The sequence below is a fragment of the Camelina sativa genome, chromosome 2 (assembly GCF_000633955.1).
Source record: "Camelina sativa cultivar DH55 chromosome 2, Cs, whole genome shotgun sequence".
Classification (NCBI taxonomy): Eukaryota; Viridiplantae; Streptophyta; class Magnoliopsida; order Brassicales; family Brassicaceae; genus Camelina; species Camelina sativa.
In genome coordinates this window covers 22487034-22504743 of record NC_025686.1, presented here as the reverse complement: position 1 = coordinate 22504743, position 17710 = coordinate 22487034, and the positions used below count along the sequence as shown (strand labels likewise).

At 31.3% G+C, this 17710-nt stretch overlaps 3 protein-coding genes and 1 long non-coding RNA gene across 4 annotated transcripts; all 4 read right to left on the bottom strand.

The window, feature by feature from the left end:
- Nucleotides 6404-8308, bottom strand: LOC109129129. Its single transcript, XR_002035387.1, has 2 exons — nucleotides 7991-8308; nucleotides 6404-7894 (listed from the first exon to the last, which is right to left on the bottom strand). It is a non-coding gene; the product is annotated as an uncharacterized LOC109129129 (long non-coding RNA).
- On the bottom strand, nucleotides 8484-9926 carry LOC104755607 (probable FBD-associated F-box protein At1g32375). Its single transcript, XM_019231196.1, has 4 exons — nucleotides 9250-9926; nucleotides 8943-8978; nucleotides 8844-8880; nucleotides 8484-8762 (listed from the first exon to the last, which is right to left on the bottom strand). Exons 1-4 carry the CDS (start codon nucleotides 9924-9926, stop codon nucleotides 8484-8486), a joined length of 1029 nt encoding a protein of 342 aa, XP_019086741.1.
- On the bottom strand, nucleotides 11362-13813 carry LOC104733059 (alpha carbonic anhydrase 8). The gene is made up of 7 exons (XM_010452675.2): nucleotides 13506-13813; nucleotides 13130-13347; nucleotides 12833-12945; nucleotides 12408-12510; nucleotides 12130-12297; nucleotides 11975-12028; nucleotides 11362-11902 (listed from the first exon to the last, which is right to left on the bottom strand). Exons 1-7 carry the CDS (start codon nucleotides 13750-13752, stop codon nucleotides 11828-11830), a joined length of 978 nt encoding a protein of 325 aa, XP_010450977.1. The 5' UTR covers nucleotides 13753-13813; the 3' UTR covers nucleotides 11362-11827.
- On the bottom strand, nucleotides 15956-17473 carry LOC104755598 (probable FBD-associated F-box protein At1g32375). Its single transcript, XM_010478009.1, has 3 exons — nucleotides 16616-17473; nucleotides 16364-16498; nucleotides 15956-16243 (listed from the first exon to the last, which is right to left on the bottom strand). The coding sequence occupies exons 1-3, from the start codon at nucleotides 17471-17473 to the stop codon at nucleotides 15956-15958; spliced, it is 1281 nt and encodes a 426-aa protein (XP_010476311.1).

The following is a 17710-nucleotide window of genomic DNA, read 5'->3' as shown; positions in this document are numbered from 1 at the left end:
TTCCATTATTGGATTCACCATTTGTGAACACATGTGACACCAATACCTAGCTGCCATTGTTTCATCCATGTCTCTCTCTCTCAATCCTTCACCTCCCCCAAATCTCTTGATTCTGCAAAACCAGAAAAAGAACACACAATGGAAAAATATATAAATTCAGATCTAAGACCTTATAAAGTTTATAACTTTCTCAAAATGAGTATATTTTTTTGTCATTAATTTCCCAGAATTTGAATGATTTTGACCTATCAAATTCGGATGAGAACATCTTTTAAAAAAAAAAAGGAGAAGAAAAGCTAAAATCTTTTTTAAACAAATTTGGATAAAATCCAAAACCCATAGAGGAAAAAAAAAATCTGAAGAAAACCCAGAATCTTTGTAAAAATAAACAAAACCCTTGAAAAAAGGAATCAAATTTCTTGCTTTTTTATCATATGATTTTCTCAAAATAATCCATGAAAGAAGAGATTTGGATTCTCATATATATATCAAATTTCAAATCTTTTTTATCAAATTTTTACAAACCCACAACACAAAAATCATACCTTTAATAAATGTCTCTGCTTTTACTTCTTGAAAACCCCAAGAAAATAAAACTTTCGAATCTTGTTCTTCCTTCTTTCTCGATTCCTCTAGAGAAAATATAAAAACCCCAAAAAAAAATAAAGATTCAATTTTTTGAAGAAGGGTTCGAGAAAAAATGGAGAAAGAAAGAAAGAAAGAGGAAATGAAGAAGAAGAAAGAGTGGAAGGAAACGAAACAAAAACAAAACAACCCAACCACGTCCTCTTCGTCTTCGGTCTAAACAACACCCCCAACTCGTTCCCCTTGTCTCCTCTTTACTTTATGTCCCTTTCTTAATTAGCATTTATTAAATTATTAATCAAGTTTAAGACTTTTTGTTAATTATAGTCTTTCTTGCTTCCTTTACAAATTTTATCAGTAGCCTGATTGATTCAACGCCTCTGTGGTCTTCGTTTATTTGAGTTAGATTACTATTTGTTTGGTTATATTATAATGACTAGTTGTAAATGTTGTATATTATGGTTGCGATGGGAATATGAAGGTATCTTCTCTTCTATGATAAAAAAATGTATGTAAATATATTCGTTTGATGTAGACATTTTTAGATTGATAATGAAATTGTTATGTTTTATCTACCTTTATAATAATAGACGCGTGAACTTTATTTCTTAGAATTGGGCCAGAGTATGTATCTATCCATTACATTCTTCAATAATGTGTTTACCAATATAAGCTTACCTTTATAAGAACTAGGTTTTGAACCCACGCGTAGCGTGGGTTTGTTTGATATATTTTGATAAAAATTATATATTATTGATGAGGTAATGAAATATTATCTTACAGAAAACTTTAAATTACTATNTGTTTCTGAATCTTGAACATCTCTTGTTATGATGCCTCTGCTTCCACCTCCTCCTCCATCTCCATTGTCATTACTGCTCATTTCTTCAATGAACCCGCTTTGACAAAAGGGACATTTGATTTCAGATTCCATTATTGGATTCACCATTTGTGAACACATGTGACACCAATACCTAGCTGCCATTGTTTCATCCATGTCTCTCTCTCTCAATCCTTCACCTCCCCCAAATCTCTTGATTCTGCAAAACCAGAAAAAGAACACACAATGGAAAAATATATAAATTCAGATCTAAGACCTTATAAAGTTTATAACTTTCTCAAAATGAGTATATTTTTTTGTCATTAATTTCCCAGAATTTGAATGATTTTGACCTATCAAATTCGGATGAGAACATCTTTTAAAAAAAAAAAGGAGAAGAAAAGCTAAAATCTTTTTTAAACAAATTTGGATAAAATCCAAAACCCATAGAGGAAAAAAAAAATCTGAAGAAAACCCAGAATCTTTGTAAAAATAAACAAAACCCTTGAAAAAAGGAATCAAATTTCTTGCTTTTTTATCATATGATTTTCTCAAAATAATCCATGAAAGAAGAGATTTGGATTCTCATATATATATCAAATTTCAAATCTTTTTTATCAAATTTTTACAAACCCACAACACAAAAATCATACCTTTAATAAATGTCTCTGCTTTTACTTCTTGAAAACCCCAAGAAAATAAAACTTTCGAATCTTGTTCTTCCTTCTTTCTCGATTCCTCTAGAGAAAATATAAAAACCCCAAAAAAAAATAAAGATTCAATTTTTTGAAGAAGGGTTCGAGAAAAAATGGAGAAAGAAAGAAAGAAAGAGGAAATGAAGAAGAAGAAAGAGTGGAAGGAAACGAAACAAAAACAAAACAACCCAACCACGTCCTCTTCGTCTTCGGTCTAAACAACACCCCCAACTCGTTCCCCTTGTCTCCTCTTTACTTTATGTCCCTTTCTTAATTAGCATTTATTAAATTATTAATCAAGTTTAAGACTTTTTGTTAATTATAGTCTTTCTTGCTTCCTTTACAAATTTTATCAGTAGCCTGATTGATTCAACGCCTCTGTGGTCTTCGTTTATTTGAGTTAGATTACTATTTGTTTGGTTATATTATAATGACTAGTTGTAAATGTTGTATATTATGGTTGCGATGGGAATATGAAGGTATCTTCTCTTCTATGATAAAAAAATGTATGTAAATATATTCGTTTGATGTAGACATTTTTAGATTGATAATGAAATTGTTATGTTTTATCTACCTTTATAATAATAGACGCGTGAACTTTATTTCTTAGAATTGGGCCAGAGTATGTATCTATCCATTACATTCTTCAATAATGTGTTTACCAATATAAGCTTACCTTTATAAGAACTAGGTTTTGAACCCACGCGTAGCGTGGGTTTGTTTGATATATTTTGATAAAAATTATATATTATTGATGAGGTAATGAAATATTATCTTACAGAAAACTTTAAATTACTATTAAGGAAAAAAATAAATTTCATATACACAACTTTTAAAAATATAAAAATCAGTTATGTTCTAAAATCAAATCTGATAAAAAATCATGAATCTAACTCGACGTTCAGGCGAGGCGGATCAAACTGGTGACCTCACATATCTTAAACCATTTCTTTGGCCATCAGAAAAACGAAACAATTTTATAATCATGAATTTATCTCCTTTTTCATATTTAATTGATCACTATCACCTATGTTTTCGTATTTTTTATTTAATGTTTTCTTATTCTTCATATTCTTTCTTGTCATTTTCATTGTCAAATTTTATACCAATTGTCATCGTTACATTTACCGTTCAGTTCTTTGTTATACTCTTCTTTTTGTTCTTCCTTTTCAATTTTTTCACATTCTTTCACTGAAAAAACAACCTTTTTTTTTAGACTAACACACAACTTGTTAACCCATCAAACTCCAAAACCAAAATCATTTTTTTCTCATAAAAATTGTACAATTCATGAAAACCAGCATAGTCAACACATGCACCCAATTATTGATAATTTCATCCATATACTTCTCAAACCAAAATCCTTACTTGCACAGAAAGTAATATGAACACATATATAGTAAAAACAATATTTGTGTTTTTCGTCGATCCTTCTTCTTTAAACTCAAATAACATCAAATCAAGGTCTTTCAACGTCAATCCTTCTTTCTTAGACTTAAAAATAAAAATTTTACTGCAAAAGTATCAAATCATCTGTAAAGTGATACAGAAAAACATGTTTTACAGCTCATAAGAGATATAAAGCATAAACGGAGATAACTAAGATAGTTTCAAGATATTAAAAAAATTGATATATAATATTTAGTAATTCTTAAACTTTTAAATTATTAAAACAAATTAAATATTTAAAATATTTCAAACTTTAGATGTAGTTTAATTATCTGTAAAAAAATTTTTAAGAGTTAAATATTAATGACACTTTTACTTTTTATAGAGTTTAAATAGTTNTTTTTTCACATTCTTTCACTGAAAAAAAAACCTTTTTTTTTAGACTAACACACAACTTGTTAACCCATCAAACTCCAAAACCAAAATCATTTTTTTCTCATAAAAATTGTACAATTCATGAAAACCAGCATAGTCAACACATGCACCCAATTATTGATAATTTCATTCATATACTTCTCAAACCAAAATCCTTACTTGCACAGAAAGTAATATGAACACATATATAGTAAAAACAATATTTGTGTTTTTCGTCGATCCTTCTTCTTTAAACTCAAATAACATCAAATCAAGGTCTTTCAACGTCAATCCTTCTTTCTTAGACTTAAAAATAAAAATTTTACTGCAAAAGTATCAAATCATCTGTAAAGTGATACAGAAAAACATGTTTTACAGCTCATAAGAGATATAAAGCATAAACGGAGATAACTAAGATAGTTTCAAGATATTAAAAAAATTGATATATAATATTTAGTAATTCTTAAACTTTTAAATTATTAAAACAAATTAAATATTTAAAATATTTCAAACTTTAGATGTAGTTTAATTATCTGTAAAAAAATTTTTAAGAGTTAAATATTAATGACACTTTTACTTTTTATAGAGTTTAAATAGTTATAATATTTTAACATTTTTATGGAGGTATTATAATTTTTCTAAACATTCTATAATAAATATTTAAACCTTTAAAAATTAATTTGCTAAACTAAATCAAATAACTTTTAAATTTGAAAACTTGATAAATAAGCATAAATCAAGCAAACCTGATAAATTTAAAGTTATAAACATATTATTTTTATTTATAATGGTTCTCAGCCATTGTCTAAAATTTTCTAGCCGATGTGGGACGTTGTACATATTTTTTTTATTTCTATAGATTTTTTTTTCTAAAAAATCTTAATAATATAGATTACTACTATATTTCCAAAAAAATTCTTAGCGAAATATCTAATTCTTATTGGTTTTTTTAAATCATATATGGACACTTTAGGAGTATATAGCTTCAACTTTTTATTAGTATATATATACTATCTTAAAATTTATATGGAGGTTAAGTAATTGTAATATTTTAAAACATTCTATAAAGTTTAAATATTTTAATATTTGAACCTTTTAAAAGTTTCAATATTTATTATATTTCAAATTTTTAAAATTTATAAATTTTAATTTTTTTAAAGACCTTTTAAATGTTAAGAAATTTTTAAAATTTAAAAATTATAATATTTTGAAACCTTTTTAAAGCTAAAACTTTTAGAAGTTTCAATATTTATAATATTTTAAACTTTTAAAAGGTTCGAATATAATATTTGAACCTTTTAAAAAGTTTCAATATTTAAATATTTTAAACTATTAAAATTTTAAAATTATAATATTTAAAAACTTTTTAAAGGCTAAGAGCTTTTAAAATTTTCAATATTTATAATATTTAAAAAATTTTAAAAAATTAATATTATAATATTTTTTGAAACTTTTTAAAGTTTTAGTTTGATCAAATAAAAAGCCGGATCAAACCGAATAAAACTTTTAAACTTGGACGCCTGATAAATCAAACTTTCCTGCTCATTCGTTGTTGGAAGCATATTAATCTTATTTATACTGGTTTGAACCATCGTCTAAAAATTTTCTAGACAATGTGGGATATTGTACATACTTTTTTTATTTCCATATATTAAAAATTTTCCTTTTTCTAAAAAGTTCTGGAAATTTAGAAAATGTTAATGAATGACATGTCAAATCCTGATAGGTTGTTTAAAATAATTCTTAATATATAAAATTTTGTGAATTTCTAAAAATGTTAATTAGTGACATGTTGAATATCTATTTATTTTTTTAAAGCTTAGGTGGACAGCCTTAGAAGCTTATAGCTCCTACTTTTATTTAGTACTAGGTTAAACCCGCGCTACGCCGCGGGATTGGTTTATTATTTTTTTCTGATTTGAATTTTTTTCTAATTTCATGATGTAATATATATGTTCTTTGATATCAAATTTCATAAGTTTTTGATAATTCAATGGTTATTTTGTATTTTTAGTATTATTTTTATTTTTATATGATACTTGAGTTTTTACTTTCATATATTTTAAATTTTATTATGTTAAGAAATAAGTTTTTGTTTCTTTGACTTGAAAATTATATTCTTCTCTTACTAAAACAATACTGAATATTTTGGATGTTAATATAGTTAATCCAAAATATTCGGTTTTCATTAAACCAAAAAATTAGATATATGTTGGAAAAATTAAAGTATTTTCCAATGAAATTTAAAATTGCATTTTTAATTCCACAATAAAACTTTATTTCTTAGCTTACAAAATGAAAGTTTTGCACCTCTTTATTTTTTAATTGCTTACAATGATTAATGGGATAAGTGATCAATGTAAGGACTAAGGACAATGACAGTGAAAGCAGGACATAGAAATAAGATACAAAGTTTGTATGAAGCATAATAATCGGTTCCTTTCCTAAGCGATCCAAACTTGAATTCAAACTATAAACAAATATCATATGTATATAAAACTCAACCAAGTAGAAGATATAATTTAAGTGGACATCAGTTGCAAGATCACATTTGCTTTTATATGCTTCTAAATTTGCTATTACCGTTCATCAGCATTGTTGGTTAATTCTGATCGGGACCCAATTCTAGACTACTGTGTTTTTTCCTCATCTTTTATCTCACCAACAAATCTTCCTCTTCGGCATACTTTGCAGAGATCCGACACAAGCCACAATCTTCACTTTACATGCATTATACAAACCCAGAAACACTGAGGTGAAAGTTTCACCGTGAAACCATTTCTGATCAACTTCACTGTCACCACAATAGCCAGCCTTCCAGGTCTCAACACGATGGCCTCATGCTGTCAATAGTACTTCAGAAAAGACAACGGTTTCTGACCTTGAGGACAATAAGTTTGTGAGAATAGACTGTGCAAACAGCAGCAAAAGACAAAGAATATTCCAATGATAAAAAACTCAAACCTCAAGATAATAATGTTAAAGAGAATGAAAAATCAATAAAACAATTTTCAAAATGTTCAGTGTGTTTATGGAACTTGCGAATGTTTCTCATGTAGAAATTTATAACCACACACAAATCTTGGATTTTAATGAGCCTCTCATAACCACCTGTGCTTCTACTGCGACTTTAGTTGGAATTTACGGAGATTGGTCGCCTCAAGAGCAGGTTTAGTGCAACAAAGAGATTAGGAAGATACTTAAATATCAGTGCAAAAGTTAGCAAGAAACATATCTAAGATGAACTCTTAAGCTCAGCTCATGGTTTAGCAAGCGCTTCTATATCTCTCTACCTTAACACCTTCAGATCAATTGAGACTCCTTACATGTTCAAAGAGAGGTTCTGATCCGAAAGAGAATGTAGGGTCTGAGAGACTCGCAGCCGTATGTAACACAATCGGTTTGCAAGTTCATATGCAATACTTAATTACTGGAGAAAACAACTTCTCCTGGCCAGTTCATGATTACAAAAATATTTAGGAGCACAATATACATTATAAGATACTAACTGCGTCAACATAACGTCTAATACAAAACTTTGGCTAAAACTATCTAACGATCAGAAACTTCAAAAAATGTTGAACAGCTAAAGGCCTAGCCTGACTTGTCCACAACACGAAAATAACTTCGCTAACTAATACTAATTTGAAAATCATAATAAACCTAGAGATGGAACCACTGTGAGAAGAAAACTTACATAAGGAACACATTCTGTGTTGCGTCTCGTAAGATGTAGGACTTGAAACTCGGCCACTGGTCTAACTTGATGACATCTTAGGCTAAGATTCTTAGCCGATAAAACTCGGTTAAAATACACTCAGTTCCTTGAAAACAAAATGTGACACACAAAATCGAATACAAATTATGTTCTCTACCTACTACCTTATCATCTCTAGAATTACAAATGTTACACAGCTTTTTACCACACAAAAATAGCTCTCCTCTTTCACCGGAGCACTCATATTTTTCTCCCTCGGATCTCCTCCAATTTCTAGATTCAAACACATCAATACAATCTCAAATTCACAGCCTAGAAATCTTCCTTACTCCCCAAAATTAAGAGACATAAAGAATAAAATCATGTTACATGGGAACGAAAAGTAGAAAAAGAAGAAACCCATCATCGTCGGATCTGATGAACATATTCTGGTGGATGGAAGAAGAAGAAATCCACCACAACCGATCGACCATCGATGGGGCTAACATCATCGTCGGATCTGCTCAGATTGGTAAAGAGAGCCATGGCTAGGATCAGCAACACAGTCGGACCATGGTATAAACAGCGCCGAAGAAGAAGAAATCAGGCATTCAGCAGAACAGTCGATCCATGGTATCACGACGACGAAGAAGAAGTCGAGCCATTGATTAAACGCTATCGTTTCCCTTTTGTTTAGTCTACGTAGGAGTAAAATCATCTGAGCTGTATTAATGTTATAATTTGATAGGGTAGAAATTTTTACTGAGGTGTCAACATATGTTTCAAAGTTGAGGCTGATGTGTCATGTTCTGGAGAGATACACCTTCTACTTTTATTGTATTGATAATTCAAAATCAAACACCAACCAAACAAATATATAGCTTCAAACAAAACGAAGCTGGCAAGTACGTGAACACATAGGCGATGATGATGACAACAACTCTTTAAGCATCTCAGATTTCTCGTGATCGTTGGAATCATCAGAGGAGAAAATTGCCGTCTTCAAACGGTTTGCGTTTGTTAAGATGAATGCTGCTACTTGTTTCTCGTCTTTGTACCCTTCATAATTTACCCATTTGAGAGTTTCAAGACTCGATACCAAACACTTAGGAATTGAACTCGGTTCACTCCAGCACGGACGTGGATAATCCTCATTATGGTACTGATACAACATGTAAAATGGATTTAATAATATATACTGGTCGAGAGGAAAATGAAATAATTCAGGTTTAGATTTACGTACAGAACAAAGTTTGAGAGCTCGTAAATTAGGAGAGGCTCTGAGCATACACAAAAGTATATCCAACCACTTTGTTTTACATGTGCATAACGTTGAACGTACAAGACTTCGGAAGACACTACCAATAGGATATGCATCCTGCAATACAAATCAGACTCAAGTACACAATCAACATAAATAGAGAGGCTTCAAAAAAAAAAAAAAAACGTATAGTTACCTTTGCGGTTGGTAAACATAAATAGAGACGCTGGACTGAAGTAACAAAACTTAGAATCTCCCCATTATGATTTTGGGTAACGACAACGCCTGCCTTATCAATATTAGGCATTTCATTCTCAATGACACAAACCCACAAGAGCTATACTCAGAAATGACCAAGTGTTCCAACAAAGGAGTATTTATCACATACCCATCTTTGTCATCTTTAACTCTGTCTTGTGATTTATACAATGATGCGAACTTGAGAGAAGGCACCCTAACGGTGAAAACAGTCACATTGTCATCAGGACACTGCTCCACATATAAGTCTTCAAGAACAGGACAACTTAACAAAAGCTTCTTGACAAATTCATCACCATCTGGTGGGTACTTAATGGATTCAAGACTCAGTTTCTTGAGGGATGGGAAAAAAATGAAGGAAAATGCATCATCCAAAAGAACCGTGTTACTTAGTTTCAAGATCACAAGCATTTTACAACATGTATACAAGCTCCTCGGAAGTGTGACTGGAGTATTTTTACTAGAAGAAGTAACAATCTCGATAACAAGCTTACGCACAACATGTCTAGCTATAATTCTAAACCATACTCCAATATCAATAGCGTTACAAGACTTTTGATCAAGTTTGAAACGCAACATTTTTATAACTGGCGCCTCATGCAAAACCAAAGATCTTAAAACAAAGATCGAAAATTTACCAAACTCATTACTCTGATAGCTACCATCGTATACGAGTTTTGGCACCATCCTCCAAAGAAATCGCCACCGTTTTGACAAAACCATTGTGGCCACAACATCTCTAGCAGTAGGTTGTTGAGACAATATTCCCACGAGCACTTCATCGGGTAACCCACTTATCCTATCCATTATTGAGAATTTTTCCGCAGATCAAAAACCACAAAACCAAACAAGTTGAACGAGAATGAGAAGATTTTCACAGAAAAATAAAAAAAAGAAGCATGTCCTGACACCACTTTCGTCTTTTGAATAGAAAGTTAGAAACCCTAATTAATTGGAGCTGTGCAACTTTCGCAATTGGTAAAAAAAAATATTATTAATTCCATAATTTTCTTAATTCCTCTGATTTTTTTTTAATTTCTTAATTTCTTTAAAACTCTACTCAAATCTTAAACCAATAACCCCCCCCCCCACTAAATATCTATACTAGTATTTTTGCAGCACTTTTTTGCTCAAAAATATGTTTATGGAAACATTTATCATTAAATGTAATTTAATGCTTATATTCATATCCAAACAAGTTTAGTTAGTTCTTTTTACTATCCTTATAATCAAACATAATTAAAATTATTTTAAATATCCATATATATAATATTCTATAACTAATACAGATATTTAGAAGATTTCTTCCATATTAAAAAGAAATATTCTCCTATCATCTTTTCATTATTTTAAAAATTTAATATAGTGAATCATCATATAATAAATAATGTTAATAAAAATGTGTAATTTTTTCTGCATATATTGTAATTTGAATTTCTTAAAACGAACATATATTACTCAATTAATATAAAAAGTGTGTGTTTGACATACATATATAGTAAATTTACCGTATATAGTAAATTATAGAATTTTAAGAAGTTTATAATTTATAATTGATATATCTAAACTTAATAAAAAGTTTAAAGCATATTAAATTTTCAAAATAACACAAACGAGTTATATACATGACGGGTTATATGACATTACATGATTGAACTGATAATACTAAAAAATAAAATATCATTAATATTATATTTCAATACAGGTTAAATCCTTATTTTACTATTTTAACAACACCAATATAAAATATATTGAATCAAACTGATTTAATTAAGATTGTATTAAACAAAAGTTGATGTACGGTATACCACAAATTATATACTAAATCACTAAAATTAACAAAAGACTACATTAGCAAAATTAATATTAAAATAGTACATTAACAAAAAAAAAATCAAAAAAACTTGTCCCGCGGTACACCGCGGGACATAATCTAGTTCATCCTATAAACTAAACTTTTCTTATTGATTAATCCAGTACGTGCATAAAAAGATATAATTCTTAATTATAATCAGAGGGAGCAAAGACCATAAGTTGATTAATGATATCTTGTAAGCTTAACTAAAACAGAGAAGTTTTAGCCTTTTAGGATCATTCCTTCTATAGACCATGCCCACAAAAACAACTTCCAGAATACTCTCTTCCATTGTACTTTTCCTTGTTTGTATATCACCCATTTTACAATGTATGCTTGAGCCCCATATAGCCTACGTTTTTACTACTAAGTACGTACTAAATAAACTTGAACAAAGATTACTACTGTCAATATTGTAGGAACTCTGTAAACGGTATACAATGCCTTGCTCAGTCTGTATACAAAGGATTGAATCGCCAAGATGCCGGTGGTTGCATTCTCTATCATTGGCTAACACTGAATTCTCAATTCTCAGTCATATCAATTTACAAGGAGACTTATTTTCTCTGTTATCTGATGGTTTGACTACTGAAAATTCATGGAGAGGGATACTATAAAGCTTAGAGCCGAGGTTAGTCTGATCTTTTCAATAAAATTCTGACCACCGGAAAGGTCAACTCCTCTTTAACATAAAAAAAAAACCATTTTATAACACGAGTGGGTGATGACTATATATATTTAAATAAACAAAACGAAGTCATCAGTTTCTTCCTAAAAACATCATTTTGGTGTACATTATAATATAAAGAATTAAAGATTAGTAATAAGTTATATTACTGTTTTTATTCATTAACTAAGCTTTTGGTTTGTATAAGTACACCACACGCTTATTGATTGGTTGAAGCGGCCTCGCATTTGAATTTGAATCCTGTAAGAAATTATGTTAATAATGTTAAGCTGCATGCATAATATTGATCCGCAAGGAAAGAAAAACACTTACATCGTGTACAGCCACACGGAGAAGTTTCACTTGTTTACTTGTCACAGTGCGAATCTGAAAGTTCATTAAAACATGTAAGACATTACTATTAAAAAGGTAATTAGGATAAAATAACAATAATAAAGTGAAAGAAAAAACTATATATACATATATACCTCTTTGGCAACGGACCAAATAACATTTTCAGAACAGGGAGGAGCTGTAAGTGATCCGATATATCTATAATAAAGTTTTGATTTAAAACTTAGTTTTTTGGGATCAATGATTCCGACATGTTCCTCGGCCTCATGTGTATCTGTTATCTTCTTCAATTGTTTGTCCAACTAAACAATAAAAAAAAAAAATATTGAATTACTATTTTTTCTTCGATTAGTAATATCAGTGATATGATTAAACCACAGTTTAGTATATAGGAAGGTTAAGATTTCAATACCGAAAGGAGAAAAGGGTCAGATGCTCCCAGTTTGTATAAGAAAGCGACAACAGCATAGCGTTTATCTTTGCTCTCGTGAACCAAGTGTTTCTCAAGCGCATACCTATTTATGTTGTACTATATATATTAGATGTTGGACTTGAAAGATATCATAGAGGAACTTTTTTTGGGAAGATTGAAGCCCTCGTTAGCAATCCATTTAGGCACTGAATGATGGGTGTGTCCCTACCGATTATAGTTATTTTTATATATGATCCTCATTTAATATTTTAAAAATGCCAAATAAAATGTGTTTCAAAAGGAAAAGCATAATCTTGCCTAGACGGTCTATGTTCAGGCCGAAAGACATACAGTAATCGATGGATAGAGGAGATTAATGATTCTACATTAATTATCAATTAAGAGAGACGGTATAGAAATATAACCTTTTGCCATTAATTGTATGTTCGGAAGGAGAGTGCCAATGAAGTTGTTGAAGTTGATATTTAGTACCGTTGACAGTGATACCTATACCTTTGTTTCCTCCTTTGAATTTCAACTGCCACAGTACCGAAAACCGAAATATTTTAACCAAAGAGTGGTGATTTAGTAGTGCGGATTTTAATGATTTCTATGTGGATCTTGAATTAGTATGAATTTTGGGACATGCCATATATATTCTGATTATTTGAAGGAAAAAAAAAATGAGATATATTGGAAAAGGTGATATAGTTGATTTTTACCATGATGTCATGACCTCTGTTCTTAATGGTGGTATTAGAAGGCAGATACTGGCTACGAAGAGATCCAAGTTTAGTAGTAACTACGACATTTTTGTCCCTAAGATCAATCGGAGATTGCATTTTGCCTGTTCCACACATTTTCCACTCTTCCTTTATTGTTCCCCATTTAGCTGGCCCCTTCTTTCCTTTCTTCTCGTAGCTAAACTCTGTTTCGTCCTCTATTCAAATCAAACAAAACAGACACTAAACTAATTTTAAAATATAAGTCGTTGAAGGTGAACATATTAAAGGTTCATTGGATTTTTAGTCTTAACACTAAAGATTCCAACTCAAACACCTAAAGATTACTAAAAACAATAATATATAGCTTGCTTACCAACTTCTCCACCTGGTGCTGGTGCTGGTGCTGGTGCAGGTTTAGGTGTAGGTGCCGGTTTAGGTTTAGGTGCTGGTTCTGGTGCAGGTTTAGGTGCAGGTGCCGGTTTAGGTTTAGGTGCTGGTTCTGGTGCAGGTTTAGGTTTAGGTCCTGGTGTTGGTGCTGGCTTAGGTGCAGGTGCACTCGAAACAATGGTAACATAGATTAAGGTAAGGACAAAGATCCATCCTACTGATGATATCTTCATTTTCTTATGCTATGCCTTAAGGAGAGAGTTGAAAAGAAGACTCGATGTTATTATCTTTTGGTTTAATAAGTGGTCTAGATGATGAAAGTAGAGTTGTATACATAAACAAACACAATGCATATGATGTGATTCTCTTATGTTAACTTGTGGATATCTATTTTAAATCGCGTGACTCATTTTAAGTGGTTCATACTGTAAAAGTATCATATATCCTTCTTAAGAATAGACATCCAAAAGCATTTCAAGTGTTTAACCACAAAATTTTTACCAAACAAAAAAAACGTTTAAGACATGAAGCAAAGACCCCAAAAGATGATTAACCAAATTAAGAAACTAATTAATACTTCTTCTTCCGTAAACTTCTTTCTTTTCGTTGGCAAGGGACCAAGAACAAAACCATAAGAAAATCAAAGATGCTAAATTTGGAAGAGATTAGAAATAATAACGTCTTGATAGCTTATTTAAGATTTCAAATCAAACACCAACAAAAAGAAGATGTTGTTTGACAAATTGATGACCATGTAACTTCAATCAAATGGAAGCTGGCAAGTACGTGAAGGCTTTGGCGACAATACAATAACAACTCTTTAGCTTCTCAAATTTAATTTACCTTCTTTAAGCTGTCCAACTTATTTTTATTTTCTTAATGATAGTATTATGTTAAATTTATGATAAATTTGTTTAAAAAATAGTTGATAAAAATACAGTAATAGTTGATATATAATTGAAACAGGAGAAGCAACTCAGATGGAGAAGGAATTGCAGTGCACTACAATGGAGCTAAATCATTCTATAGGCGTAAAGATGAGATGGTAAATTTGAATTTCTTTATATTTCTTAAGAATTATCATTTCAATGGATATTAACTATGTTCTTTTTCTATGTATATAAGACTATTGAAAATGGTGGAGTGGAGCCTAATATGCTGGGTTTCATTGAGGATGTTTATAAAAGTAAAAAAACTGGCAAGATTGTAAACAAGAAGGCTAAGAGGATTGTGGAGACTTTAAAAGAACAGGTGAATGACCTCCAATCTATAGATACACTTGAAGATGGACGGGTTCCAACTAAAGAGATCTCTTGTTCTGAGATCAACGATTTGGTAAGGTATGGAGATTTCATTTTCATTCTTAACTCTTTGATTCTTAACATGATGTTTCCATATTCTTAACATTATGCATGTTGATTCTCAGGCAATACCCAAAAAGAAAGGACATCGATTTGGATATGGATCTCTTCCAGACCATGAAGAGTTAAATGCTCCCTTCTTACCCAGCTTGGATCATGACAAGAAGTTAGAAGAAGCTTACACCCAGATTTCTGAGTTAGTTAAGGAGAAAGAGGAAAAAAACAAGACAATTCAATACTTGATGGGTGTTACTGAAAAGCTTCTCAACAAATTTCCAGACTGTCGTCCACTAGAAGATGAAGATGATGATGAAACTCAAAATTAGAGATGACTGTTTTAACTTGCTAGTTTTTTGTGGTAGGATATCCAAAAAAAGGACTAACGGTTAATGTAAGAATCTATTAATGTGGTTTTATTGACAATAACTAATTTCTACAATTTTAGTATTTTCTAATTTTCAATTAATTTAGCATTTTTTATTTTTAATTAATTTTCATTTTTGTATTTTAAATTAATTTGGTACTGATATTTTTAGTTGAGAAAAAAAAAAGTAAACGGTAGTGAATCCGTCGGTAATATAGTCTCGACCGTTTTATGCTGTCGGTATTTAGTCGGTATTTAACTAACCGAAATCCGACCGATTTTTAACCAACAAAATTTTAACCAACGTTCGGTCGGAAATTTCTGACCGATTTCTAACCAAATAAATTTGCGACCAACGATTTCCACCGATTCACTGTCGTCAGTTAATGGTTGGAAATGCCTCTTTCTGACCGTTTTACGACGGATTTGACGATCGGAAACAGCTATGTTTTCTTGTAGTGATAATTTATATTTGATAGTAAACAATATTAATAATTTCAATAAAAGAACACATAACATCATTAGCTTCTAACTTCTTATACTCCTACTAGACACAGAGCTAGGAAACAGAGATTTGTTTGGAAAAGAAGAAATACCTAATTAGGCTTCTGGCATAATAAGAGCTTGTAAACGTAATCTAAATTAAGATTCCGAAGACCAAAGTTAATTGGCGACTGAACATGTCTTCTCCTAAGAGCTGATCCTGTAACTTCAATCAAAAGCAAATCGACAAACAGACGAACAACTGGGCAAAAGCAACAACTCATTCATCATCTCAAGTTTCTTGCTGCCGTCGGCATCATCGGTGCAGTTAGGGTCTATAGTTACTTTCTTTAGAAAGTTTCCGTTCCTTAAGATGAATCCCACTACTTGTTTCTCTTCTTCTGTTCCTTCATATTTTACCCATTCAAGAGTTTCAAGACTGGTTAACAAACATTCAGGAACTGTAGTCGGTTCACTCCAGCTCGGGCGTTGTTGGTTATTCCGAAGGTCATGGTCCTGAAAAAAAGTAAAAGAGATGCAAATTACATTGAATTATTTTAATCGTACCCGGAAAACCCCTGGTCATAGACATAGACAATGAATGAATTGGTTGAGTATATAATATAATATATATACCTGTATAAGTTTGAGAGCTCGTAACTTAGGTGAATCTCTAAGAAGACACATAAGTAGATTCAACCATTCAGTCTCACATGTGCATAGCGTTAGATGTACAAGACGGTGGAAGACACTACCAACAGGATAAGCATTCTGCATAAGAGACGGAATTTTTCAGTACACAAAGCAATAATGTTTGATTGTAAGAGATGTTGCTATTCAAAGTGGATGATTAGATAAACAGATGGCTGTCCGGTAATAACATATTACCTTTGAGGTTGGTAAGCAAAGATTAAGGCGCTTAGCTGAAATTATAGATTTCAAGATCAAAATCTGTGGATCATAACAGCAGACAACTGCATTTAAAATCTTAGGCATATTGTTCTCGACGACACAAAACCCTCTACTACTGTAATCATCAATCTTCAAGCACTCCAAGTTAGGAGTATCTATCACAAACCCATAAACATCTAATAATTTTCCTTCGTCTAATATACTCACGACTAAAGTCTTTAGGGAAGGCACTCTAACGCTTAAAATGACCACATTGTCAAATGTACATAGCGTCACATCCAAGTCTTCAAGAACAGGACAACTGGATAAAAGCTTGACTACAAAATCATCATCTGGATACCCCATTGCCTTAAGACTCAACCTTTTGAGAAATGGGAAAGAGATGTCGGAAGAAAGATCATTCACTAGAACCGCATAACTTAGTTTCAATGTCACGAGCATTCTGAAGCATTTATATAAGCTCCTAAAGAGTGTGACAGGAGTATCATTTTCAGAATGATTATCAATCTCGATGATCAGCTCACGCGGGCAAAGTTTATGTGCATCTCTAATCCACACTCGAAAATCTTGAACATCACATGTTTTACCAAGTTTAAAATGCAAAGTTTCTAGAACTGGGGCCTCGTGCAGCAACAAAGACCTGTCTACAAACCGGATAAATCTTTCACGCTTAAGGTCATTATATCCATCATCGTAGACGAGCTTTGGCACCAACATCCAAAGAAATTGCCACCGCTTTGACAAAACCATTGTGGCCATGACATTATTAGTAAAAGGAAGGTTCGACAATATTTTCAAGAGAAGATCATCAGGTAACTGACTTATCCTATCCATAATAAAGAGCTAGGTTACGGCCTCTTTGAAACTCCAAACCCTAGGGAGGTACGTACAGACAAGAACCTAAAACTCACTCCTTTGAAATCAAACAAGCTAGACGACGAGAATCCAAACTGATCAATCCTTCGAAATCAAACAAGATCGATGACGAGAAGAGAATCAAAAGAAATTCAGAAAATAAGCAAAGACCTAAAAAGTACCTAAAACATACAATGCGTCGACTATATATATAAA

Coding starts and splice junctions, on each gene's coding strand:
- LOC104755607 (XM_019231196.1), bottom strand. CDS start 9,926: ATGGATAGGATAAGTGGGTTACCCGATGAAGTGCTCGTGGGAATATTG. Junction 8,979..9,249: donor GTTAAAGATGACAAAGATGG/GTATGTGATAAA, acceptor TTTGTATTGCAG/GATGCATATCCTATTGGTAG. Junction 8,763..8,843: donor GAGCTCTCAAACTTTGTTCT/GTACGTAAATCT, acceptor ATGTTGTATCAG/TACCATAATGAGGATTATCC.
- LOC104733059 (XM_010452675.2), bottom strand. CDS start 13,752: ATGAAGATATCATCAGTAGGATGGATCTTTGTCCTTACCTTAATCTAT. Junction 12,511..12,832: donor CATACAATTAATGGCAAAAG/GTTATATTTCTA, acceptor CAACATAAATAG/GTATGCGCTTGAGAAACACT. Junction 12,029..12,129: donor TTTGGTCCGTTGCCAAAGAG/GTATATATGTAT, acceptor ATGAACTTTCAG/ATTCGCACTGTGACAAGTAA.
- LOC104755598 (XM_010478009.1), bottom strand. CDS start 17,473: ATGGATAGGATAAGTCAGTTACCTGATGATCTTCTCTTGAAAATATTG. Junction 16,499..16,615: donor TTTGCTTACCAACCTCAAAG/GTAATATGTTAT, acceptor TCTCTTATGCAG/AATGCTTATCCTGTTGGTAG. Junction 16,244..16,363: donor GAGCTCTCAAACTTATACAG/GTATATATATTA, acceptor ACTTTTTTTCAG/GACCATGACCTTCGGAATAA.